General features: G+C 32.1%; 1 protein-coding gene across 3 annotated transcripts; it reads right to left on the bottom strand.

The window, feature by feature from the left end:
• MS3_00006804 (uncharacterized protein) lies at positions 1–26,006 on the bottom strand. Of its 3 annotated transcripts, XM_051215035.1 has the most exons (17): positions 25,953–26,006; positions 22,468–22,547; positions 22,389–22,432; positions 22,235–22,305; positions 22,069–22,180; positions 21,762–22,018; positions 20,714–20,843; positions 18,195–18,380; positions 16,234–16,499; positions 15,607–15,721; positions 13,028–13,186; positions 11,693–11,786; positions 9,221–9,555; positions 4,057–4,293; positions 3,042–3,222; positions 1,550–1,662; positions 1–130 (listed from the first exon to the last, which is right to left on the bottom strand). In XM_051215035.1, the coding sequence occupies exons 2-16, from the start codon at positions 22,493–22,495 to the stop codon at positions 1,637–1,639; spliced, it is 2,241 nt and encodes a 746-aa protein (XP_051068216.1). In that variant the 5' UTR covers positions 22,496–22,547; positions 25,953–26,006; the 3' UTR covers positions 1–130; positions 1,550–1,636. The 3 variants fall into 3 exon arrangements, with proteins under 3 accessions (XP_051068216.1, XP_051068217.1, XP_051068218.1); XM_051215036.1 differs by lacking the exons at positions 1–130; positions 25,953–26,006 and having other exon boundaries at positions 1,507–1,662; positions 22,235–22,432; positions 22,468–22,609; XM_051215037.1 differs by lacking the exons at positions 1–130; positions 9,221–9,555; positions 11,693–11,786; ... (9 more) ...; positions 22,468–22,547; positions 25,953–26,006 and adding an exon at positions 6,966–7,348 and having other exon boundaries at positions 1,507–1,662.
• Between the last annotated feature and the right edge of the window lie 511 nt (positions 26,007–26,517).

Below are 26,517 nucleotides of genomic sequence, written 5' to 3'. Positions count from 1 at the left end.
CCTGCCAATGTTAATGTCTGTAAAAAATGAAAAGATATGATGTTTTGTGATTACATCGGGGACTTCCGAGGGATGTTCCCTATGTTTTGTCCGATTTCGTATTGTTCACCATAAGTGTGAGGAGATATATCTACAACCATGAAACAATATTTGTGTACACTGAGTAAGCAGTAGATAAAATGTTGTTGAAGGAGACTTTAAAATCTGATGAATCACTATCTACAGATGGATTTCAAAAATAACATTGTAGAGTATTTTACTATTGTTACTATCTATTTTTTAATTTCACGGATTACAAAACACTGAAGTTGACGAGTTTTTGGGTTTAGGCCAAAAGTATTTAAACTAAATAAGTAAATGAATATATTTGTAATATCCTAATCAGTAGAAAAATTAACTTTTCTGACGTTTCGTGACTCAGTGTAAGCCACTTTCTCAGAGAATAAATAACCAAATCAAAATGAATCCATGTTTAATTAGTACAACGGAACAACAAGAATATTATGTGAAGAAGTGGCTTACACTGAGTTACGAAACGTCAGAAAATTAATTTTTCGATACTCATTGGGCTATTACAAATATATTACTTGATTTATAATAATATACCCAATGCTTATTTTATTCGAAATTATCAAATCAAACCTTGGTAGTGATACATGTTCAAACTTCAGTCGATTAACGTTTACAAGTATCTAGAGGCTAACTTGTTTTTTCAAATTGGAATTGAAAATGTGTCTTGTTTGTATGAACTAATAATTCCTTTGTATTTGATTTCCAATTCCAAATACAATATGTTCGTACTTACCTAGTTCTTCTTGGTCTAAATTGCGTTATTTCGGGAATTCCTAGTTCGTTTAATAATTCAAATACTACTAATCATCACAAAATGCTATCAGTCTTTACAGGGAAGACTTTGCAAATCAATTACTCAGTTAATAGAACGCGCCATAATCAAATAGACTAGCATAAGCTGCAAGGATTTCAAAATGTTATACAACTTTATCTTGCTATTTGTAACCATAAGATCATCAATGAAGAAATTCAAATGAATCAATAATATGGTGAGCAATGACTTGATCGATTGGAATCCAAATGGGATATGAAACTGATTTTAATTCCAATCGTGTGTGACGTTTACTCACAGCTTAGGAGTGAATAAAGATTCTTAGTTGTATAAAATGGTAATCTGCAATTTTTATTAGATAGAACTCAGTTCAGTTTATACAAATCTGAATGTTAATCTAACTAAATAAACCATATAAAACGTGGTGTATTCCCAAATCACATTTGATTTATTCTATAAGTCGAGTAAATCCTTATCACCAGTCTTCGCGTATTTTCTATTATGTTCAAGTTACCGTGTAGATACAGCCTGAGTTTATTAGAAGCAACTACGAAATCGGATTGAACGTCCATTTAGCAGACCTAATAATTATAACAAAGCTTTGTTAAATAATTAGAGGAGGCCTTTCACCTCACTGATCTTAAAACATAAAATTCGAAAAGTTATTTAAAGTATAAAATTTATATTCCATATACACTTATATACCCTTAGGACAGTCGTTTAAAAATATTGCTTCGATGACTCAATTCTAGATGCCATGAGGTATTACTAGAGGGCTGGTTCTCTTTGCTGTCACCGACCGTAATGATTTAGAATATCTACAATACAAAACAGGAACGTTAGTCATTGGAAAACGAATGAAAATCAATCATCCTTGACTCTCAAATTAAAACAATTTTATATAGTCGATTTATTATTATAAACTAGAATGGTGAAAAAGGAACATAATTTGCGGAATAAAACGAGTTCTTCCTATTTCAAAGCCTCTCATCAGTTACAATATACAGCTTAAACTACAAAGAGTAACACTATTCAAAACAAAGCAATACAATGATTTGCCTAGTCAAATTGAGATCGATGTTCAAGACAGACGAAGATCATTAAATGTAGAATACGGTACACCATATGTAATCAAATGTAGTTCTGATTGATATGTGGTCACATTAGTACAGAAGTTGGTGGCGATTGCCAAATCTTCATAGTTGACACATCACTAAATCACCTTAGTTAGACCATCACTCGATTTAAACACATATAACAACGGATTCCGGTTTCGTGGTCTACAGATTAAGCGTTTGTTCATGAGGTCGAAGGTATTTGGTCTGCTCCCCATTAGGATCGTCCATGTGCTTAACTACTGAGAATATGGTCATTCAGGTTATAAGAGGTTGGGCAACGATTACTAATGATAGTGATGAAAGAAGGGATCACATAATGGTAGTGGACACAGTCAAAAATTACACCACTGGTTCACATGATTAAAACACTGAATGAAAGTCGACGTGTGAACATCATCAAAATTATTTAAGGGTAGATAGTTATCCGATTGTGTTCACAATCACTGTGGTGATCAAAGGAACATCACAGAACTTCCTTCAATGCACATAGATGAGATTGGAGACTCACGATAATAATTGCCTGTACAAAAGTAGGTAAACTTCGTGTTGAATTTTTGTTAATGATTTAGAATGTTTTTCAGATGTCCACAATATGTTTGGTAAATATGAGTTGACTGTTGATTGTTTATGTGAATAATTGACTACGTTTCAGACATAAATTTCTGTAATCATGATCAGACAACCTTGTAGAAATCTCTCTTGGAATGTTTCCTAACTTGAGTTTTCAGTTCTGAAGTGTTATTGTATTGTATCTGAACCTTGCAGTAAGTCATATACACATAAATTTTATATTTTATACAGCTAGTGAAAGGTTAAGAAAGAAAATCTACTTTATTAAGTGATAATTTATTACACGTAAGAATGATAAACTCTAGCTGATAAATTACAGTCTGCAGCCCATTTTGGAAAAGTCATAGATTGATCTTTCAATAAAATTGAAAATATTGACTTTTATCCAAATGTCAGTTATATATATATATATATATATATATATATATATATATACATGCAACTTCAGAGTATTAACAGTGTGATCAATACATAATTATAAATGAACATGCAAATTTATTTACACTTACTAGATCTAGTATTACCAGTTACTAAATCTATTGCTCTTTCTGTAGCTACCGCATTTGCAACTTGAGATTGATTAGCTGAGACTAAACGATCTAAATGTGTTAATATTTCATAATCTGGAATAGTTAATTGTTCATTATCTAATCCAAGATAAATTGCAACAAGTTTACGAAATTCTAAAAGCTTTAGAAAAGTTATAATTAAGAAGAAGAAAAAAACATAAATTTTACAATTGAATATTATTTCTAATTGGACTTCTATAGAAATATGAATAAACATGTATGAAAGTTATTTTAATCAAAAGTGCAATAAACTTCTTGATAGTAGATAGTGAATCATTATTTAAAAATAACAATCCTTAACTTTTAAACAGCATGCTTTATTATGAGCAAAGATGAATGGTGGTTAGCAGTGGAATACAAGACGAGCGTTTCGTCCTTTTTGGGACTCGTCGGTTGGATGTACTTGCATCTCAGAGTTGGTGTTCACTTTGGGACTTTAACCTAGTACTGCTCGCTTCAAACGTCATCGCGTTATCCATTTAGCTACTGAGTCCTGATAGCCATTTGCTTGTGCGATGGGATGAAGCCTAAATTCATTTGATATTGTTTACGTGAATCTTCTCATTGATGTTTAGGACTGCAATTGACCAGTCTCTTATTGGCATATGTTCAAATGCAAGTACATCCAGCTGACGAGTCCCAGATAGGACGAAACGCGAGTCTTGCATTCTACTGTTACCCATCATCCATCTTTGCTCATTATGCTTGTGACTTAAGGTAATATCAAGGCAATCCGCACAGGATGCACATATACCAATAAGAGACTGATCAATCGTAGTCCTAAACATCAATCAGAAGATTCAAGTAAACAATAGCAAATGAATGCAGTATCCTTTATTCTTCATCATTCCTGTTGAAAAGTTTTCATAGATCTTAGGGTTACTTTATAAAAATTTAATTCTTTAACTTAATTTACTCAAATTATTTCTTCTTGTATTTAATGTAAACAACTTACATGTTCCTCAGATTTTTGACTACTATTCAATGAAGTTTGTAAATGTTTAATCTCCTTTCTTAATTTTTGTAATTCTTCATTTTGATTTTCTATTTCAATATTTGAATGTTTCTTGGATTCATTTAATTCAGTAGTTAATTTTTTAACTTCATTATCACGATTTTCACATATTGAGCCTAATTCATCAATTTTATTTTGAGCAGCACGTAAAGCTTTTGATACACTCATTTGAGCAAGCTAAAAAGAAATCAAGGTTTAAGGGTGGCTAGAAATAACATTTGTTAAAATCATAAACCGATCAAATTTAGACAACAATTGAAAAGCATGGAAGTACTGAATTTTTGTTTTGTCTTAGTATTAGATCCCTCAACAGTGCGTACAACGTATCAGGTATAAGGAAGATACACATAAACACATTGGAAGATGGTCGCACAATATCGTGAACTGACTGAAGTTAGAACTATACACCACTGGATCCAGGTTTAGTGGTTTATTGGATAAGCGTTAGTATGCGAAACAGAAGATACTGGATTTGATTTCCGATTGCGCCGTCGTGGATGCACACTGTTAAGGAAATCTCATACTAGGACTAAATGACCATTTAGTGTTTACAGATTCTCAATTGCAGTCGAAATCTGCTCGGTTTGTGATTTCAATGCAATTCAACAATCGCCGCAACTATATAGTGAAAATAACACCGTGTTGTAGCATAAACAATTGTTTTGAACAAACAGGACAATGCTATCTGATTTTAATAGTTAATAATAAACTTTCAAATATATCATATTTCTTTCTGAGAATTTATTTACACAACGTACCACAGTCACCTTGTAGAGTTTTATTTTTTTATATTTTTCATTTTAACACATAGATATTGGTACAAGGAAGCACCAAATACATATGCGCCACATAAATCATTAGATTTATGTGAGGGCTAAGATACTACCCGGGTGCCCAGACCGAAGCAGGTAGTTTTCTTAGGGGGCCACATCCGGAGCCTTTGACCTAAAGGTCTGATCCACAAGGCAGTGGAGCAAAGTGACGAGATGCAATCTAATAGTAGCCTGTGACCAACGACTGGTTCATACGCCATTTGTTCCTTCGTGATACTGGAGCCCATGTGCACCAGTGGTTTGGAATCAAGATTTTCCAACTCCCCTAGGTGTACTCTCCATGTCCACCAACCCGGTTAAAGCGCCAGACATTCGCTTTCGTAAACAACACCCCCGCCACGAGAAGGCAGTGAGTAGGACTTCCCTGGCAGAGGCTATATACGCGTGACCATGTGAGAACATTTGGAGAGGGAGAGCGAACTCGCCCCACTCTCGGCCATACCATGGCATTTGGGGGAGCATTTATCGTTGTTAATAAAGAAAAATATAGAATAATGGTTGAAATAGACTGTGAATTTACTGACTTAAACAGATTCAGAATACATAATAACAATCTATAAATTTAATATTTTAGTACTATATATTTAACATTTCATTTTGTATTGGATCGATTTCGTAAGGAAAATTCAAGTAGTTATTCAGTGCTTTTCAGCTACATTTTAATTTATTAACTAATTTCCAAGTGTTTTAAAAATCTTATTCTTTATTTGCATCCTAACTCAGACAATTGCATATTAAGCTTTAAAACTAAATAGATCTCATATACAATCTTTAAAAAAATATCTACACTAATAGCAACTATCAGGTCCAGTTTATTTTAGGAACAAAGTCAAACACTTTTGTTTGATATGTGCTGTGTGCTACTTATATTGACAGAAGTAGTATAAGATGTTAGTCAGGAACAGAATGTCTGGCAGCGGAGAGACAAGAGGATCGAACAGTAAAGAATGGAAACAGAATGCAGTTTCTCTGAAAATGCAAGAACAATGAAGTCTGAGCCGTTTTGAGACAACTGACGGACATTTTGCAAATTACGTATTTACTATTTCATTGTTAGATTTTATTAACAAGTCCTGTAATTTTGTGTTATAATACATTCGATTGTCCTCACTGGTGTTCTTGTTCACTACAGATATACTACAACTGAACGAAATAACTTATTCACGTCGGAGATAATAAAAATATGTTCCCAGTATTCCTCATGTGGATTAATTTTCTTTACAATTACAATATGTGTGTAATTAGTTAGTATGTAGCTATGAATTTCAAAAAAAATATTATACAATTATATCACTGGGCAACAACTTATCTCTGAATAAACCAGTAAACCTTATTTAAGGGAAACATACTATTATGTGTTACAAAAAGATATATACAATTTCATAAAAACATAAACTACACTTGGCATTTCTGTGTTGTATTCATTTTTGAATACTTGTCAAATATAAACTGTAAGACAAGATAGTTACAATTAAAGTGGACATTAGAATCAATATTGTTATATCCCGATAAGAATAATGAAAGGTAACTTTTGGGATCCATTTAAGGACAAATATTATGAGTATATTTTTATCGTATAATTGTTATGTAACTAAACTGTTCATATTCATGTCGCTCTTATTATAAGCTTTAATTTGACCCATAGACTATTAGTATACGATTTACAATTCTTGAGTTATGGCCTGTCTATTAATTTTTATCTCCCTCATTCACAGCCACATTTGTCTAATTCCTGTGATTGGTGTTCTGGACTCAACTGGCTGGGCTAGGAGGAAAGCAGGACCAATCAGGACTCTAGGTTGCTCGCACGTGTTTTATGCGTCACTGGTTCGATTGATAATTCGCTGCTCTCTGGCGGTATCGTTGCGTTATACAATAAACAGGGCACACAGGTTCACAAGTTATAACAAGTATTAACTGACCAAATGTATATGAGGGAATGTCAAAAACTCAAGTTATGTAATTATTAATACTCATTAGGATGGTACACTATATATAATACTGTGAATTACTTACATCATCAACCATAGAGTATGGGAGCAACGTTTTAAACAACCAATGTATGTACACTTATTGCTCATTATATATTATAGTCATGGTCTGGTATACGAAGATGAAATAAACTAAAATTTTCATTAGAAAACGTTGATTATGTATTCACGTAGGGAACTTCGAAAGATGCTATGGGAATATTATCCTCACAAATATTAATTATTAGATTATTATGTTACTCAACCACATGTTATGCTTCGTTATTGCTTGAATGCGATTACTGATGCGTCTTACTCGAACGAACGAAGGATCAATGATTCAGCGACTCGATAGCCTATTCTGGTCCGTTGTCCCCAACTCTGCTAACTCGATCAAGAAGTCTGGGTAAGGTGTAGAAAGTGTATTCTACAGACAACAGCAGATAACAAGTCAGGCAGGCAGATCAGATCAAGCATACAAGTCAAGCGTATTTATACAAATATTTACAATCGATATTGTCATGGAAGATTTTTGAACATTAATCAACAATTGACTGCTATTTGAACATTTAATCGATAGTTCATCAATTGACCTATTTGTACATTTAATCGACAGTTCATCAATTGACCTATTTGCGCCTTTAATCGATAGTTCATGAATTGACCCCAATAAAAATATCTAACATTTAATCGATTCGATGATCGATAAGATAAAATTTAAAAATATGAATTTGGGGATCTATCGTCCCCAACACCACACGACTTAAATTAAAACCCATTCATATTAGTAGAGTTGTACAGTATAAACATACCTTATTTATTGTTAATGCTAAAAGATAATAAAATTAAACCAAAGCAATAATGGTAATAGGAGAGGCTAGTCGAGATTGCTTAATTTGCAAATTTCAATTAATTGTATGCAGTTGTTTATTTATCATCTGTCATCACAGAACCTATTTATCAAATGTAATTGTATTTGATCAAATCAACACACTATTTATGATGTCTTATTTCTCACATTATTTTCAGACAAATAACCGTTTAAAGATTGTACAACCCTTTCATCCTAGAATGAGGCTCACCAATAGTGCATCTCTATAGCCTTATAAAAGATGGAATCCATGACTTCTAGGAATTGTGATGCATGTAAAATCTATGGACTTTAGTCAATTCCTGACCTTGCACTGCTGCCACCTATTGGCATCAGTAATACATGTCTCACTCTTGTTTGAACTAAACCAAGACGATTTTTCACTAATGATCCAGGGATACACCCGCAAATTTAGCAACTAATTATCATATTATTATTAAATCCATTAAGGATAAGAGCTGGCTGCAAGTCATGAAGGTCCAAAATACGCTCCATGGTGAACTTGGGAATAAACATCATTGAGAAGTGATATAGAAAGACCCACCAACTGTCCAGTAATTCCTGATTGTTTAGCTAAAGTCATTCTGTGATATAAATTGTTATAAATAATTTGTCGATTTAATAAAATGTAGTTAGATTTGATCATTACATTTTCCAACTATATTTTTGGTGATTACAGAAGATGAATCCATTACTTCATACGCTTGATTGTAAAGTTAACAAGAAGAAAGAAAGCAAACAGATTGACGACAGATTATCTTTGTAGTTCAAAAATGAGTTCAGTGATAATTAATCAGGTCTAATAAAATCATGAAGAAGCGCTAGAAGCGAATAGGACACATATTGAGAAAAGCACACAACTGCATCACAAAGCAAGCCCTCACTTGGAATTCTCAAGGTCAGAGGAGGAAAGGAAGACCGAAGAACACATTACGCCGGGAAATGGAGACAGACTTGAGAAGAATGAACAACAAATGGATAGAACGAAAAAGGAAGGCCCAGGACAGAGTGGGTTGGAGAATCCTGTTTGGTGACCTATGCTCAATTGGGAATAACGGGCGTAAGTAAGTAAGTAACTAGTGAAATTGTAAATCCTAGTGAGCGCATTTTCTTTAAAAACACTAGCTTATAATCAAATGATTTGTAAGTTTGATTTTAATGATATTTTGTTGTCAAAGTAATCTATTGATAATTTACCGCTTTCTTTAAAGACTAAGTTATTCTAACAGTGTAAGGTTATCGATAAAAAATTTAGGAGATTCACTTCAATATTGGTTACCAATGAGTATAGGATTGCTATTGATCTAAGTGGCCTTATAAGGATTTTTGTTGTTATGCATCGTATGGTTTTAAATGTTTCTCTACTTGATGTCACTTTGTGATGAAAATTAACGCTAATATACACTGAAGATCTTCAATAAATAACTCACCTTAGATTGACTTGATTCAAGTAATCTAGCTTTTAACATGACTACTTCTTGACGCAGATTATTTTCCAATTCTTTAACATTTTCTAGTTGTTTTAATAATTTTCGTCTTTCTTTCTCCGATGTAGCCAGGGTCATAGGGGTACCACTTGCTGGCATAACTGTTTGATGTCTATTCTCCTGAGCATCAATTAAACGACGTCGCATAACTCCTATTTGTAAATCAAGTGAATCAGCTCTATCTTTTGTTTCCCGTAGTTCACGTTGTAATCGAGAAATTTGTAAACGTTGATTTGTTTGTTTTTCCGTGTCACCTTGTTGTAACTGGGTAAGACGAACTGAAGGTTTTGGCATATATAAAAGATTTAATTAAAATAAATCATAAAGTCCAGTGAATTCACTATCAACATTGACTAAAATCATTATTCATCATTTATTTACTGAGTATAAAACTAAACTTACAGTTTATTTTAAGACAATTATCATTCACCATGTAATCAATATATGAGGTTCCCTAAGCTTTATCCAAATGTACTTCCTTGATACAAATAAACTTAATATTTTCATACATAAACGAAAAAGTTAACCTTTTTGTGATCATTATAACTCCATAAATTAGTACTAATTAAAAATTAAGAGATATTAACAAAATATGAACCGTCATACAAGGATACATTATTGACTAGTCGAGACATTTTGGTAGTTAGTTTGAATTGAATGTAGAAATTGTAAATTTCAAGATAAGATTATAAGGTGATCAGGAATTAATAACTGGGGAAGATGGAAAATGCATAAAAGTCTTTTTTTAAAATTGGTATTGCAGTGTGTGCTACTGATGTCGACAGATATAATTAGTATGTATCATCAATCGAAAGTGAAATGCCTGAAGGCAGAAGGTTAAGTAGATCAAAGAAAAGAGAATGATTGGTGTGAAAACGAAAGAGTAATGAAGTTTGAGACGATTGATTGACATTTTGAAAATTACGTATTTACTATTTGATTGTTAGATTTTATTAGCAAGTGCTGTGATTTTGTGTCAAATAGATTCGATTGTCCCCACTGGTGTTCGTGTTCACTACAATAGAGTTATTGTATCTTTGAATATTATGTTATCTTAGGATGCATGTTTTTCGAAAGAATTAAGGCAAACGTATTAATTCAGTAAATTACATTTTATTTATGCATATTTTTAAAATAAATCTAAATTGTCCATCTAATGTATGTTTATTATTAATCTAATCTCATATGATGCAAACGTAAAGGTAAGAATTGGCAAAGCAATGGCCGCATTCTTACGTTTGAAAAATATATGGAATTCAAAACAGCTATCAACTGATATCAAAGTCAGAATCCTCAATAAGAACATCAAGACAGTTGTACTGTACGGAGCTGAAACTTGGAAAACTACTACAATCATCATCAAAAAGGCACAAGAATTTATATACAGTTGTCAACGCAAGATACTCAATATCCGTTGGTCGGATATCATCAGCAACAGCCTACTGTGGGAGAGAACAAACTAGCTTCCAGTTGGAAATGAAATTAGGAAAAGACCTTGAAAGTGGATAGGACATACATTGTGAAAATCATCAAACTGCATCACGAGGCGATCCCTAACCTGGAATAGTGAAGGGAAACGGAGAAGAGGAAGGTAACAGAACACACTACGTCGGGAATCGAAAGCAGACATGAGAAGGATGAATAACAGTTGGAAAGAACTGGAAAGTATTGTCCAGGACAAGGTTGGATGGAGAGTGATGGTGTGCTGACTATGCTCCTGTATGAGGCATTACAAGCGTAAGTAATTCATCATTTAATATACCCTTTGTGAAACCTCCAACGTACATTGAAACCGAAGAAATCCGTGAGTTAAAATCCCCGTTACTATATACCTTACACAGGTTGTTCCCTTTTATCCCTTTTCTCTTTTGATGTATCGATTAAATCATCATCTAAACAAATAGCCTATATAGTAATCCATGCATTGTTTTCTATTCAACTTCGATAACCTTTGATTATTACGCATTAAGATCATTTTCTGTTGTAGCTAACATTTTCATGTCCATTCATTCGATGTAAATACATATAACTAATAAGTTTGACCAATTAGTTTGTTCTAACTTCAAATTAACTGGTGAACATTATCAATATTAAATTATGTTTGTTCTATTAGTGTGAGCTCAGTGAAGTATGATAAAATGTATGAAGAATTCTGAATGTTATAATGCTAAATATAATTGATGATAAACCTGAAAATTAGGTTATACCTCTGTTGAAGCCTATGAATAGTGAAAATTTATGAGAATTTCATTAAACATCAATAAATAGCTTTACAATATCTAATAAAGCATTATTAATAGGTGAATAAGATGGGAAACCTTAAGATTATAATAAAAGCTTATAGTACAGCAGTATAAAAGCATGGAATGAATTTAACTATGGTAATATTACAGCTATAGAATAGTTTTGATTTACGTGCTAATGTATCTCCTAACATCTCCGCATCGAATTCAGCAACTGGTTCATCTATTTTGAGAATTTGAGCCAATTTACATAGATGGCAGTACAACTACAAACAAATAATGATAACACAGACATTAAGTAATGATAAACTCATAATTTTCATTATCATTGAAAACAAAATTAAGTAAACATTAGACGACTTAAAACTATTCATGATTAATCCTATTAGTCATAGAAAAATCATACTTAAATAATAAAATGTGAGCGACAATGATTGACAATACTAACACATCAACGGAAGAACTTGAAGCTAACAAACAGTTTTTTGTCCTGATTCGGGAAGTTTTGATAATCCACAACCAATACTCCACACGGAATCCAGATTAGAAATTTTAGATCAAACATTGAGCAGGACACCATTGAGGTATTTAGTTGTAATCTAAAAGTCGGCATGTTTGACTTCAGTTCATTTGTGATAAGTTGTTCTGAATTCAGGAATATTTTGAAAGGGATATTGCATAAATAAATTACTCAGTATAATTTTACTAAATTATTTTATGTACTTTTAGTATAGGTAGTTCTGAAGGTTATTAGGTTTTGCGATTTTCTAAACACGGACTGACCTTAGTTAGACAACTGTTGGGAGCTAGTAAGCATTGAAAATCGAAATTCAGACCACTGGAAGCCAGCTTAACAGTCTGAACGTTAAGTGCTCATTGTGATGTTTGAAGGTTCTTGGTCAGTCACTGATGAGGCCGTAGATGTACACTGTTGAGTAGCCCGATATTAGGGAGACAAACCTATCCACAGCTTCCGGATTTGCAAAAACTAATCAATTTACTTAGAGACGGGAACGAAACTTTCAAAGAGTTATACATATAATGCATCACTATTCAGCTCTAATTTGACGTAGGGAGATTTATATCGCACTTAAATTGTAGGAACTAACAGTAGTAAATATCTGCCAAACGCAGTTGAAAGCAACCAATAGACATAAAAATGAGAGTATATTATTTTTAAGTACGAGGAGAATAAATGTTATGTTCTATGGTGACAAATACTGTCTTATAAATCTGAAATAAACTTAACAAACACGTTTCAGTGTTAACTATTAATAATCATTAGTTTGACTGTTATTCATCCTTATGTAGATACAGATAGTTTGAAACAATTGTATTTGCATTACGAAAGTTGTTTTGTCTGAGAGTATTGTCTTTTTTTAGAATAAAAGACGCAGTCAGTTTTGTAGACGAACACTTGACGCCCAAATTAATAGTATGGATAATTCAAAATAATTGAACGAGACATTACTATATTGTTCTTTCTTCGGTAGAGTAAAATACTTACTCTATCACGTTCATTTCTTAATTCATCAATTAGTGTTCCATCAGAAGCTCTTTGTTCTTCCAAATAAGCAATACGTTCTTTTAACATATCAAAATTGGAATTGTAATTTGATCGCTCCTCTCTTAAATCATTCAATTCTAATTCTATGTCCGTACAAACCTTTGGTAGAAGATATAAAATGAAATACAGAGATAATGGTTGATTGTTTTTAAATATCATGTTTCATTAGACACATCGGTTGTTTGAATGCGAATAAAGTTCATACTTTAATTTAGTGTATGTTCAGTGCACAAATTTTACATAAAGAAGTAAATAAAAATGGAGGATTTGTGAAAAAGTTCGTACATCATTGTGATGAATTCTATAAAAAACTGACGTCTACCAAAAGAAATCCAGCGAACACTTGATGGCTGTTTAGCTTCTCCTTTGAGAATCCATAACAATGGCAATATGTCATTTAATGTTCATAGTGGTTTCCTGAAAATTGATTTAAGCTAGAATTGTAAAATATTGAATTCTGACATAGTAATCGAGAAGCTATGTGTATGCCGCAAGAAATAACGAAACATGATATGATCCATCATAAGTTCTTGGCTAAGTTGGGTCTCAAACTAAAAGTAAATAACTATCCCGTATTTTCTGATTTCAAACAATTTTATAGTGCACTTTAGCCTATGATGGAAGTAACCTTGAATTTTATATTCATTGCTGAATGCTCATAAAGCATTTTCATGTGGATTGACCTAGTACCTCATCACGTTTAATATTATTACAGACGTCTATTTACCAATCTCTTTGATTTTGATTGAATTTTAAGCTTCTTCTTAAAAGTGTTTTTACAGAAACACACTACATTTTCAATTCTATAGTCACTATCATTATTATTATTATTATTATTATTATTATTATTATTATTATTATTATTATGTGATGGCAAATTATTAACATATTAAAAAACTGTGATAACAGCTACTATTTGACTGACTGATAAACCAAGACCACACCGTGCGAATAACCTAGATTTGTGTTGGTGAGACTTGTATGGTAGATGTGCGATGTTTACAGTCTATAAGATTATATATTACATGTACTTTAACTGTAAATGTTTCCATTCAGTACTCTATTCATATTTAGTATTATAACTGGTCGACAAAAGTTTCATCTTACCAAGCAAATGAGAATTAATTTTACTTATTACTTAGTACTAATATTACTAGAATCTACTATATATAGTTTGTCTTATTTGAGATCTGGTCAGCTGAATTTATTTGCAACCCAATATGTTTAGGTTTTATCAAAAACTTACTTGGCAAGGGCGCTTCATTAAACTTTATGATGTGTATTCTTCAATGAAGTATTTAGTTTAAAGTTATTTCTTATACAAAAGAAATGGTTCTTTGTTGAAAATTTTCAAATTATCTAATTTTTTTATTAACTGGATCAGGAAATGTTATTCCTTATTTTCTATACAGAACAGATAATCAAGAGTATGTAAATTTGATTATTATGTTTACTTAAATGAATCTGCTATGTCCCAATGAGAATAACGATTGGTAACTGTTGGAATCTACGTCTGGATTAATACTATACATATTTTTTATTGTATATTTGTTAAGTAACTAAACTGTTCATATTCGTGTTCCTTTTATTATAAGCTTTATTTTGACCTATGAACAATTATTATACGATTAACCGTTCTTGAGTTATGCCCAGTCTATTAATTACAGTCTCCCACAATCACAGCAACTTTTCGGCTTGATCTTGCATAAATGTTATTTTCTATTTTATAGCACGATGTGGTCTGTTTGGTTTGTATATAAATCCAGTATGTTTGGAATACATTATTCATATCGCAGAGGCTGAGATTGGTGTTCTGGTCTCAACAGGCAGGGTTAGGCAGAAAGAAGAACCGATAAAGACTCTAGACTGTTCGTATGAGTTTTATGCATCATTGGTTCAGTCGATAAATTACTGCTCTCTAATTAGCGGTATCATTACGTTATACATTGATAGGGCACAAAACCACAAATTCTAACAGAATCATCTGGATTTTTGTATGATTAATATTGATTTTTTTCGTAGTCATGTAGCCATCATTGGTTAAATGGTTGTGAATTAAAAGTTCTGTTCACCTTCAAATTTTACTATCTTTTGGTGGATGTAAAAAAAAATCATGATTGTTTTTCATTTAAAAGTTTGCACAACTATAAAAGCTAAGTCAAAACTTTGGTAAGAGGTGTTTATGGAAATTTTTACACTTTTGCCATAGGTACTTTACTCTCGAGTTATTATTAGCATGAATAATTACTGATACAGATTCATACTAATGTAGTTGAATTTTGAAGGTTAGTTTTCTCTCTGTCAAAAACTGAAATTTTACATTATTGGAAAACTATTGCTTTTTACATTTTGTATAGGCAGATCGGAGCTGGTACATTTTAACAAATTTTTGAAACTAGAGTTACCGGCATAAACCGAAAATACAACACTTTTATTCTTGAAAAACCTTAAACTCTGTAGAATAACTTATTATGTGCATTTTATTGTTATAGCGGATTTGGATAAAACTAATACCTTACCTGTGTATGTTGTCTTAAAGACTCCTCCATTTCTTCAATCCTCTGTGAAATTGTATTAAATAGTGATGATAATTGATCCGGATGAGGAAATGAAAGCCAAGAAACCATTGCATCGCTACAAAAAATTATTTAAAACGTCAATTTATTTTGCTTAATATTAGAATGTACAGGCTGCTCTAAAAATAATCAATACCTAGTTATCTTTATACATAACATTTAATGCATAATTGGAATATTTTGAATCATCTATGTAGTAGTGAAGTGGATCAGAGTGATCAGTCTGGGGATAAGTAACATAAAGTCGAAATGGTGGGTATATACCACTTAAGTGAAGTAGTTGCCTAGATCCCCTTGGTTTACAATTCTTTAGAAATTTTTATCTTAAACAAGATGATTTTGCAGAGAGCTTCTTTCTTATCTTTCCCAATAGAAATCAATGTTAAACTTATTGTACTTTCATCTAAGAAATTCAGATACTTATTGGTAATTCTTTTAAAAACGAACGATATAAACTGATAATTACGATAGAATATACATAGTTTTATAATGCGACTGTTTGAAGTAGTGATTGACAATAACTGTTCTCAGTTATGACTCTTAATTTTGACTATGTAATATTATACTTACATAAATTTTTGAATTTCTTTTAAATCATCAGAATTCCAACGACATTTTTCTAAATCCATTATAGTTGATTGTTCTGATGCATTATGGTTATTAATTTTAGTTTGAAACATTGCTTCAATTTCATTTATTTTATTTAATTGTTTTTCACGTTCCATTGCATCATCTCTTGCAGCTTGAAGTGATTGTGTTAAACTGTTTACACGTTCTTCTAATAAATGAATACAACTTTCTGATCTTTGATAAGCTGTTTTGATTTTTTCAAATTCCTGAAAAAAAACAATGAATACAAAATATGTGGAGACTGTTAAGTTTTATTAAAATCGTGAACCGATCAATCGGTGTTTCGTCCCAGTAAGGGACTCTTCAACAATGCCCAACCTGGGGTCGGAGCTTGAAACTTCGATCTTGCACATGGACACTTGGTCAAAAGAACATTGAACCAGCAACCAAACGTTTTGGTGTCGAGTTTTAGTCAGTCCACGATATTGCTCGGACATCATTCATAGTCTTTGATGGGTAACTGCTTGGAACCTCATACAGATGATCTCGACAGGAGCTCAAAAGCGAAACGGAAGTTCCTGGGTTCAATACTGGTGTTCAAGGCGGTGGATACTTACAATAAGATGAAACGGTCGTCCAGTGCTTTCAGGTGTTTAATAGTTTACTAACATTGATCGTTTCATGATTTCAGGGAATTTAAAATAGTTAATGAGCACGAACTAAACTTTAAAAACATATCTACAGAATGAAAAAAAATCTTGTATTTCAAGGCTTCTCATCAGCTACAACATACAGCTTAAAACTACAAACAGTAATACTATTCAAAACAAAGCAATATAATGATTTGCCTAGTCAAATTGGGATCGATGTTCAAGACAGACGAAGATCATTAAATGTAGAATACGGTACACCATATGTAATCAAATGTAGTTCTGATTGATATGTGGTCACATTAGTACAGAAGTTGGTGGCGATTGCCAAATCTTCATAGTTGACACATCACTAAATCACCTTAGTTAGACCATCACTCGATTTAAACACATATAACAACGGATTCCGGTTTCGTGGTCTACAGATTAAGCGTTTGTTCATGAGGTCGAAGGTATTTGGTCTGCTCCCCATTAGGATCGTCCATGTGCTTAACTACTGAGAATATGGTCATTCAGGTTATAAGAGGTTGGGCAACGATTACTAATGATAGTGATGAAAGAAGGGATCACATAATGGTAGTGGACACAGTCAAAAATTACACCACTGGTTCACATGATTAAAACACTGAATGAAAGTCGACGTGTGAACATCATCAAAATTATTTAAGGGTAGATAGTTATCCGATTGTGTTCACAATCACTGTGGTGATCAAAGGAACATCACAGAACTTCCTTCAATGCACATAGATGAGATTGGAGACTCACGATAATAATTGCCTGTACAAAAGTAGGTAAACTTCGTGTTGAATTTTTGTTAATGATTTAGAATGTTTTTCAGATGTCCACAATATGTTTGGTAAATATGAGTTGACTGTTGATTGTTTATGTGAATAATTGACTACGTTTCAGACATAAATTTCTGTAATCATGATCAGACAACCTTGTAGAAATCTCTCTTATAATGTGACATAAAATATGTTTCAAAAAAGTTGTGAATGATTCCGAATCATATAACCCATAATCTTTAATCACAGCTTATGATGATCGTATGGAACCCTTCTGGGGAATTTATATCTATTTAAACGGTTCAGTTCAACAGCACGCCGTTTATTGGACTGATGTTAAATCTTGGCTTGGGCTTTACATCTCCTGTCAATTAAAAACTATTCATATCAAATAAAAATATTCTAAGCTTTCGAAATAGGAAGAATGTTGCTGAAAAACTGTTAAATAGATATACTATTTTTTTTAAGGAAAAGAAATGTAGATTAATATTGATCATTACTAAATGAATAAATAGAAACATGATACCTGTTTAATTTCTCTTTCAGAATTTTCAGCTGCTTGTCTTAATTCTTGTTCTTTGTTAATTTCACCAGATAGACGTGATATAGTCTCTCTAGATGCTCTTTGTTCAAATTCATATGCTTCAATTGAATCACCTTGTCGTTTAACTTGTTCTTTAGAGTCAGATAATGATCTTAGTATGTCAGTTAACTAGAATTTTAATGAGTACAAATGTATGGAGGAAACGTATGTGATAAAAATGAATAAATTTTGATGAAGCATATGGTACATTCAAACACGAATTCAAAAATGGTCATGTTTTAGGTAAAATAATGAATGTACTAAATAATTTATCCACACTTCTATAAAATAATGAATAAAACCGAAATTTCACAACTCATTTATCCCTTTTGAATAAAACTGCCTGTCATCAGTCGTAAACACTAAGACTTATCAATAGTGCGTGTACGATTTGATTTGATTTTCAGTTCCTTAATAGAATAAACATGTCACAGTTGATTTACTTGGTTGAAACTCAGATAGTTTGTGGTTTAATACATTGTGAGCAGTAGAATTGAGGATGCATCAGTCTTGAGGATCCGTCAGCTAAATGTTTCTATGTGGTGTGTACTATTTATATAGACAAATATAAGTGGTATGTAGCAGGTACAGAGAGTGGAATGCTTACCAGCAGAAGATTCAAATGAAGAGGACAGGAAGGAAAATGGTGAACAATCAAAATAACAACGATAAGAAGAGTAATAGGGTAAGTAAATTACAATTGATGGAAGATGTACAAGTGATCCAGTATTGATGTTCTCAATGAAATTAAGTTTCGAACAACAGAAATGGGGAATTTCAAACCATTTCTAATACCTTTCTACCTTAAGAATACGTTACTAAACATTTTAACTCAGTAGCTCAATGAATAACGAGTTAGGCGTTTAAAGTGAAATATACTGTGTTGAAATTTCAGTGTGAATATCAATACTAGAATGTAGGTATATCAAGCTGATCAATCTCAAATAGAAGGAAACGCTCATTCTAGATTCTGCAGTTGACAATGTATCATATATGGTAGGTATATTTGACCAAAGGCTTTAACTTGATGATGTCCTAAGAATGAATACATGGCAACAAAGGTTATCATTTACAACCATGACTATCGACAAAGGAGAATAACAAACCTTTACTGATAGTTCATGTTACAGTTTTGGTCTGTATTCAAATTATATTCAATTTAAATTTTATCCAAATTATATTCAACAAATTTCCCACAATACTAGCAAATTAGTGAAAATGTGGGCAACTGGATTCTGACTCAGAGGTTTAGATATATCACATTTGTCACAACATATATTTCCAAGTTAGTTATTATGGCTGAGGATTGGTTGAAATTTTCAAAATAAGACAGAAGTCGGTTCATTATTATCTTGTTTTAAAGGCCAGTAATAATATCCTTCTATCTAAATCACATTATGTGGGGGAAGTTTCAAACCTAATACTTAATAACGGGATTGAGAGCCCTAACTCTTAGGTCGCTCTTCTAGCTAACTTCGTATGAGAAAAAAATATCTAATTATTTATTAAAGAGCATACAAACAAGATAACATTACGAAACTGACTTAAATCTTTTTTGTGTAAATGTCCAAACTTGTTTATAGTATACCTAATAATTTTTGCGAAATAACAGGTTGAACTAGGTCATGAATAAAACAAGTTACATGTGTTTGATTCTTAGGTCAAGGTTGCCATAGTAACATTATCGGTTGTTGTTTTTGTCAGCATCTGCTTTAGAGTTATATTTAAGTGAAAGAAGGACATTTATTTTTTTTACTAAAAATTATATACAATCCTATTTACTGGATAAGTTGTTTTAACAATTGACCTTAGTTTCATTTGTAATAGTTTGAATGATCTCATTGTTGATATTCTGATTGAAATTCGATCAATCTTGGTTGGTATATGCGTATCCTCTATGGATTGCCTGACATTAATTAATACAGAACAGACGGAATGTGACTAAGAGCAGGAAGTACATTTATCTGACGAGTCCCAGACAGAAGAAAACGCATATCCTGAGTTTCAATGTTAGCCACATTATATCTATTCTATATGAGGTTGTGTTTAGTGTTTAAAAGTTAATACAAGTTATACAAATGTTGTTGTAAAACAACTTGAGTCTTAAGTGACTGTGATATTATTACTAAGCAGAGTTATATAGGGCTTGAAATTGTTACAGCAAACTATAAAACAATATAAAAAACAAAGTCGATGAATAGTCACAATTAGAGCCGTCGTAGATAGGCACTGTTGTGGAGTCCCATACTACCGTCCAGTAATTCCAGGTTCCCAACTGCTGTCTAACTTCAATCAGTTCATGATTTCAGTGAACTTCTGTAACCTTCACAACCCCCATACAGAAAATAATATTTTGTCATTATATTACTGGTGTGATGTCTTGAAAAATAATTTTTTTACCAAACATAGTTTACTAAAAAAAGTGAAACACAGATGAAAATGTAAGAAATATTATTCATTACTTTAAGAATACAGGATTGCGGTTTTGCCTCACATTCTAGCAGATTTGCTAAATCCGTGAAGTATTTTCCTAATTCTTCTTGAGATGTCTTTTCAGCTTGGATTTTGCTTTCATATTTCTCCTCTAACATCCTAAAGAAAATAAAAAGTATATAATCAGCTACAATCATATCACTCATCGAGTATTAACATTTTTTCAGCCTGAACTATGAGTACTTCTACTTGGGTTTGTTGCAGGAAATAATTTAGCTATGAAGTAAAAACATGCAAACTTATTTTACTACGATTATATATATATTAAGTATTTTGATTTTATTATTTTCATACTACCATAGTTCCAGGCTTTTATTTGAACTGCAAACTGTTGCTATATGGTTTTCCACTCATAATCTAGAACCGATTATTCGTGCACCTTGTACTCCGTTTTTCCCATCAGTGTCGTTAATCCTCATTAATATTGTTACTCGATTAGTCTGCTGCACGCACCGGTCGTGCATGTATATAAACGAGTGTCTGGAATGCAATAACGATCTTGAATAAGTATTCATTAGTTTTGTCTTTTTCCTCTTCTTTCGGGACTAGTTAATTTTTGACCAACCACCAAGCATAGAGTATCAGTTTTGCTCATCCTTGCTGAGTATTGCTTTCATGTTGGTCAGTTCTAGGTCGTAACGACGTTATCCGCCAAACATTTTATCATAATATGCTCTTCTCTTGATTAACGCGTTAATCGGAAGGTCTGTAACCGATCTATTCTTCATTATGAATATTGTGCTACTGGCCCTCGAAACATCCAAACTTTATTCACGTGTCTGGTATGTGAAACAGTTTTCCCTCAAACATTAAAAGTTAACTCATGGTATAAGAAATGACCAGCGATGATAAATACTCATTTTGTGACTAACATTATATTCTTTTCAATAAACGAGGACTAATAAATCAGTAAAATTTGGCTCAATTCAGATTTTGATTTATAAATGGTTTCCTGCAGTAAATTTATTTCAGCTAGAAAAAAGAAGCTGGCATCAACAACCTAACGCAGTTACTTACTTATACTGGTAACGGAGATCTAGAAGTTTAGTTGTTTTTATTTTTAAATCTTCTTGCAGTGACTGAACTACTAAATCACGTTGACTTTCAGACTGTTCACAAGTATGTAGTTTATGTGACTTTTCTACTAATAAATTTTCTAATTCTTCAATTCTTTTTAAATGATCTACATTCTCTAATCGTATTGCATCATATTCTGTTTTTAATTCGCTGATTGTTATATTCTTTTCATGTATTATGTCTTTATTTTCTGCAATCTAAATATTTTTTATTTGGTTTAAAAAAAATTTGAAAAAGTTTTTCTAACTGTGTGTTGAAGTTTTTCAACTTTTATTCGAATTTCTTCGAGTTTCTCATGTGAACAAACTTGTGTATCGTGTGTACGAAAATTCTGGATAACTGGTGTGTTTGCAGTTATTCTACGAAGAAAGTTAATTTTTTAAACTGTAAGAAGAGGACAGCAAAATGCTCACTTTGTCACTTGTCTTATCAACTCATCCTTTTTATCTACCTCCATTTGATAGAATCGTAGACGTTCTTCAATCTAAATGATTTGTAGTTTACTTTCAGTCTTATTTCAACGTAATTCATCAGATCGTTTTATTTAGAAAACGATTTCAAACCTACCTCACTACGCGGTAGATCACGCGGAGAAAATAAAGCTGTTCGATCTATATATTGGAAAATTATTATGTGATCAGCTTACTGTAATCAGTGTTTGGATCACAATCCATTTTTCTTTGAATATGTCAGATATATTTGTCGGTATAATTAAGCTTTGAGTATCTGAAATAAGCAAAAGTTTAATAAGGCACTTATTTAGATGTTATTCAGTACTAAAACGTAGTCAGAATATCTGCAGATTGGCGTTGATTTGGCAAGTATGCCATAGAAAGATGCATAGAGTATTGAGTGTGATCTTTACTCAACGTTACTTGGTAATTTTATAAATGGTCCAAAGTGAGCTGATGTTTAAAAATGATCAGAAACATGAGTTTCTGGAGGACAGTAATTTGTTCTAGTGATTCTTAAGACAGTCTTTAGTCAAAACATAAAGTATGTAGCAGCAATCGGAAGTGGAATATTTACCATCATAAGATTGAATTAAAGAGGACATGAAAGAAAGCAAAGAGCAACTGGAATAAAAGCGGACTTGAAAGAATCATTAAATGTGTAAAGGACAATTGATAGATGTAAAAATAATGTTTAACTTTCATATTATACGACAGCACTCTATAAATTTGCATTGAACAATAAATTGGTTTGCCCCACCTGAGTTCTCGCTCACTGCAAAACGTACGACAAGGTTATTCAGAATTACGTAATGAAGAGTTTACGTAGATTTCAATAGTTTTACACATTAAAAGTCTTACATATACCTGTATATGAATATATATAGTTAATAGCTAAGTTATACACGTGTTTAAAGAGTCTTCCTTAGCTTCCTCTGTTATACATGGTAATTTTTACTCAAAGTTATCTAAAAATCATCAGAGGCAATCTTTGGCCGGTAATACTTAGATCGTAAACAAATCAAATAAAAAACGGATACAAAAATATAGATCATATGATTTCTTAATTAATAACTTCAAGTAAAATTATTCCTCCCATCATGTTTTTTGGACAACGTTTTAGGGAGACAAGGACGATAAGAAGTAAAAGTGAACTAGAATATAGTTTATTATGAGTTATATAGTGAGACGTTCTAGTCTTCTTCTAAGAGAAGATTGACGATGCAAGTTAAACAAATTTATACGAATTAGATGACAGTTTAAGCCTCATCATATTACACATTTCATTATGCATTTGAATTTAACATGAGTTAATCCCTATATATTCTATTCATACTTAAGTCTTACCGCAACAAAATATACATTTTCAAGAGGGGCTGTGCGACACAAATCATTCAACATATTATTTAAAGCCACAAATAATAGGAGGCAAGTGAACAGCCATACGAAAGCCTTGAAGAGGAAAAACATTGTTTTGTTCGTTTTCTCATTGCTTTCAAGCTTGTTAAATTAGCTACCAGTTTTGAAAATATTTAAAATAGTATCCATAAACACACTAAAATACCGCGTGTAACCTTTAATTATGTGGATTTAATTATTATTAGTGAAATATACAACGCTTATGCAAACATGTGGACTTGAACAGTGCAAGCCTTAGTAATAAGGAAGTGTCTTAGTAATACCACGACATTTCATGCTATTAAACAAATGTGGAGAGTTAATGCAGTAAATAATAGTTGAATTTCTGAAGCGTCACATTTAATAGTACAGTCTAGTATACTTTAAGTTATATTAAACAAGCTGTAATAAACTGGTGTTCGTTGCCCTATCACCTTTTAACGCTAACTAGGATTTACTTGGTATTACACGATTATAAGGTGATATTAAGCACAGAGATAATAATTACGAAACATACTTCATGAAGATCATCTGTACCAGTGTTTATAATTACTCTTCACCATTAATTCAGAAAAGCCACACAATTTATTTACTCTGCATAACAGATTAACAATAGGTAGAACTGTACAAGGAGTGGAATACGCTTATGTTTACAGTGAAACAAACGTTCTTCCTTGCATAACTGTACCATTTAATCTTGTGTTGTTTTGTTTGATAATGTGTTTACCGTGTGAAGAAACTATGTGAACTCAACCACGAAACTTCAGAGGTTTTAAATTATACTCATTAGGATATCACAAATATATCAGTACTTTGTTATTAATGATTTACCGAATGCTCGATTTCTTCTAAAGTATCAAGTCAAAGCTTGGTAATTACAGTGACTGTTCATCTTTAATCTTTATTCTCAATGGTTGGTTTGAAACACTACAAAGCTTATGTGTATTAAAATTAAATCGGATGCAGAAACAGCTTATCTCTTCTGAATTTTAGGATGAAATTGATAAAATTAACGGGTATTGAGACAATTAGAAGTTACTGATGTTTGGATAAAGCTAATATAAACATCTAATATTATTCGAAATATTCTGCCCGTGTGTAAACAAAGAATGTCACCTATAAAAAATTCCCACAGAAACATAGTGTTTAGGTAAACTTTCAAAACATAACTTAATTCAACAGTGAAATATGGTCATAGTGAAAAAGAGATGGTATTAACAATTTATGGATATGTTGTGAAGTTTAATGACTAATATCCCTGTATCTTTCTGATTACACTACCAAAGTTAAACATTGAGTTTAAATTAACATAGTGAGAAACAAACAAACAGTTAACATTCATAAACAAATAATATAATTCAGGGGATAATCCAATGAGCAAAACTTTGGTCAGTTAAATATATCTGTTGACTTCAATGTATTACGTAGATGAAAGGTTTTTCGAGCTTCTAGCGTATTTTAAAAAGAAGTTGTACCTCGAATATGTTACATGTTTTATGGAAGCTTACGTAGGTATTGAGGGATCTAATAATTATCAACAATTGTAATTACCGTGACATCCCAAACATCACTTGACGTATATGAAAAAATCCTAAAAGGCTACAAAGGTTCGGCAAAAATGAATTAAAAACGTGGTAAATACGCATAACATCTGTACAAATAAAATGGCCAGCGGAAGCAATATCCCACCTAGGCTTCCTAAAATTTGGCTATGTTAATACAGTCAACAAAACCAGTAAATAGTGTTTGAAAAGTTCTTAAATAAAATTTTCGAATGTACAATATAAATAAAACTGTCTAAACATAACCATGAACAGTGTTAACATTAGTGAGCAAATATCTCTTTCAGCATTTGCATGTACTAACGAAGTATTGTTTAACCAAAAAAGCCCGTGAAATAAATCATCATTATGAGAAACATCTATGAACAAGTACCGCACTGATCGTAAAAACTGAATGGTTTTTGACAGGTTCCATTTCATAACAACACCACAACACACTTCTAAGCTGATGGATCACACTTCAAACATTCCAGATTGAATACTTGTCTCTTGTTAGTGACTTCTAGCCTGACTGTATAGGTACTAATGTCTCATACTATATATTATTCGATATTATATATTCATATAATTTCGTTATATTATTATATTATCAATATTTAATATATATATATATATATATATATATATATATATATATAAATTGTTGATAATATGATCTAAATATACAGTCATAGAACTGTTGCCAAACATAATTGCTGTGAGTTGCGATAAAGTCTCACTGAAAAGATGGGATCAACGGTAAAGAAAGTGTCACATTTTCTTAGCAAAACATTGTGTAATTTACAAGAAAACGAAACTCGCGGTGTTTCAAGTCACTTGGATATTGAAATTGTGCTTGATTAAAACACTGTTTCGTGGTTGGCTAGTCTGAACAATTTGATCCATTATTCTTTGTGTTTAGATGTTAAACGTCGGTTGATTTTTCTTGGTAAAAATTTAAAAAGTGGTAAAAGTGACTATCGTGTTTCTGGTGGTCGGAGGTATAATTTATGCAAATTAGTGATCACCTCCAATGAAGGATGACATTCGTATGCTGATGAATGTTATGAAGCCGATACAAGTGGTTCTACCGGTTCACAGTGTCTCGCTATAGGTCAATTTTCATGACCTTCTGGAGACTATATATTATTTTCTGTGATGTTTTCTGAAGCAGTTGCCCGCATCTTTAGCTCAAATTATTCCGAAATCCAAACTTTTCAAGGATCGTGACTGTAACGATACTAGTCTTAAGGTGATACACAGGCACGATGACTTGATTCGGAGTATTTGGTGCTCCATATAAAG

This window comes from Schistosoma haematobium, chromosome 2 (assembly GCF_000699445.3).
Source record: "Schistosoma haematobium chromosome 2, whole genome shotgun sequence".
Lineage (NCBI taxonomy): Eukaryota > Metazoa > Platyhelminthes > Trematoda > Strigeidida > Schistosomatidae > Schistosoma > Schistosoma haematobium.
Note: the sequence above shows the minus strand (reverse complement) of the source record. Positions and strands in the feature narration are given on the sequence as shown.

Coding starts and splice junctions, on each gene's coding strand:
- MS3_00006804 (XM_051215035.1), bottom strand. CDS start 22,495: ATGGATTGTGATCCAAACACTGATTACA. Junction 22,306..22,388: donor GTGATCTACCGCGTAGTGAG/GTAGGTTTGAAA, acceptor CAAATCATTTAG/ATTGAAGAACGTCTACGATT. Junction 3,223..4,056: donor GTCAAAAATCTGAGGAACAT/GTAAGTTGTTTA, acceptor ACTTTTCTAAAG/CTTTTAGAATTTCGTAAACT.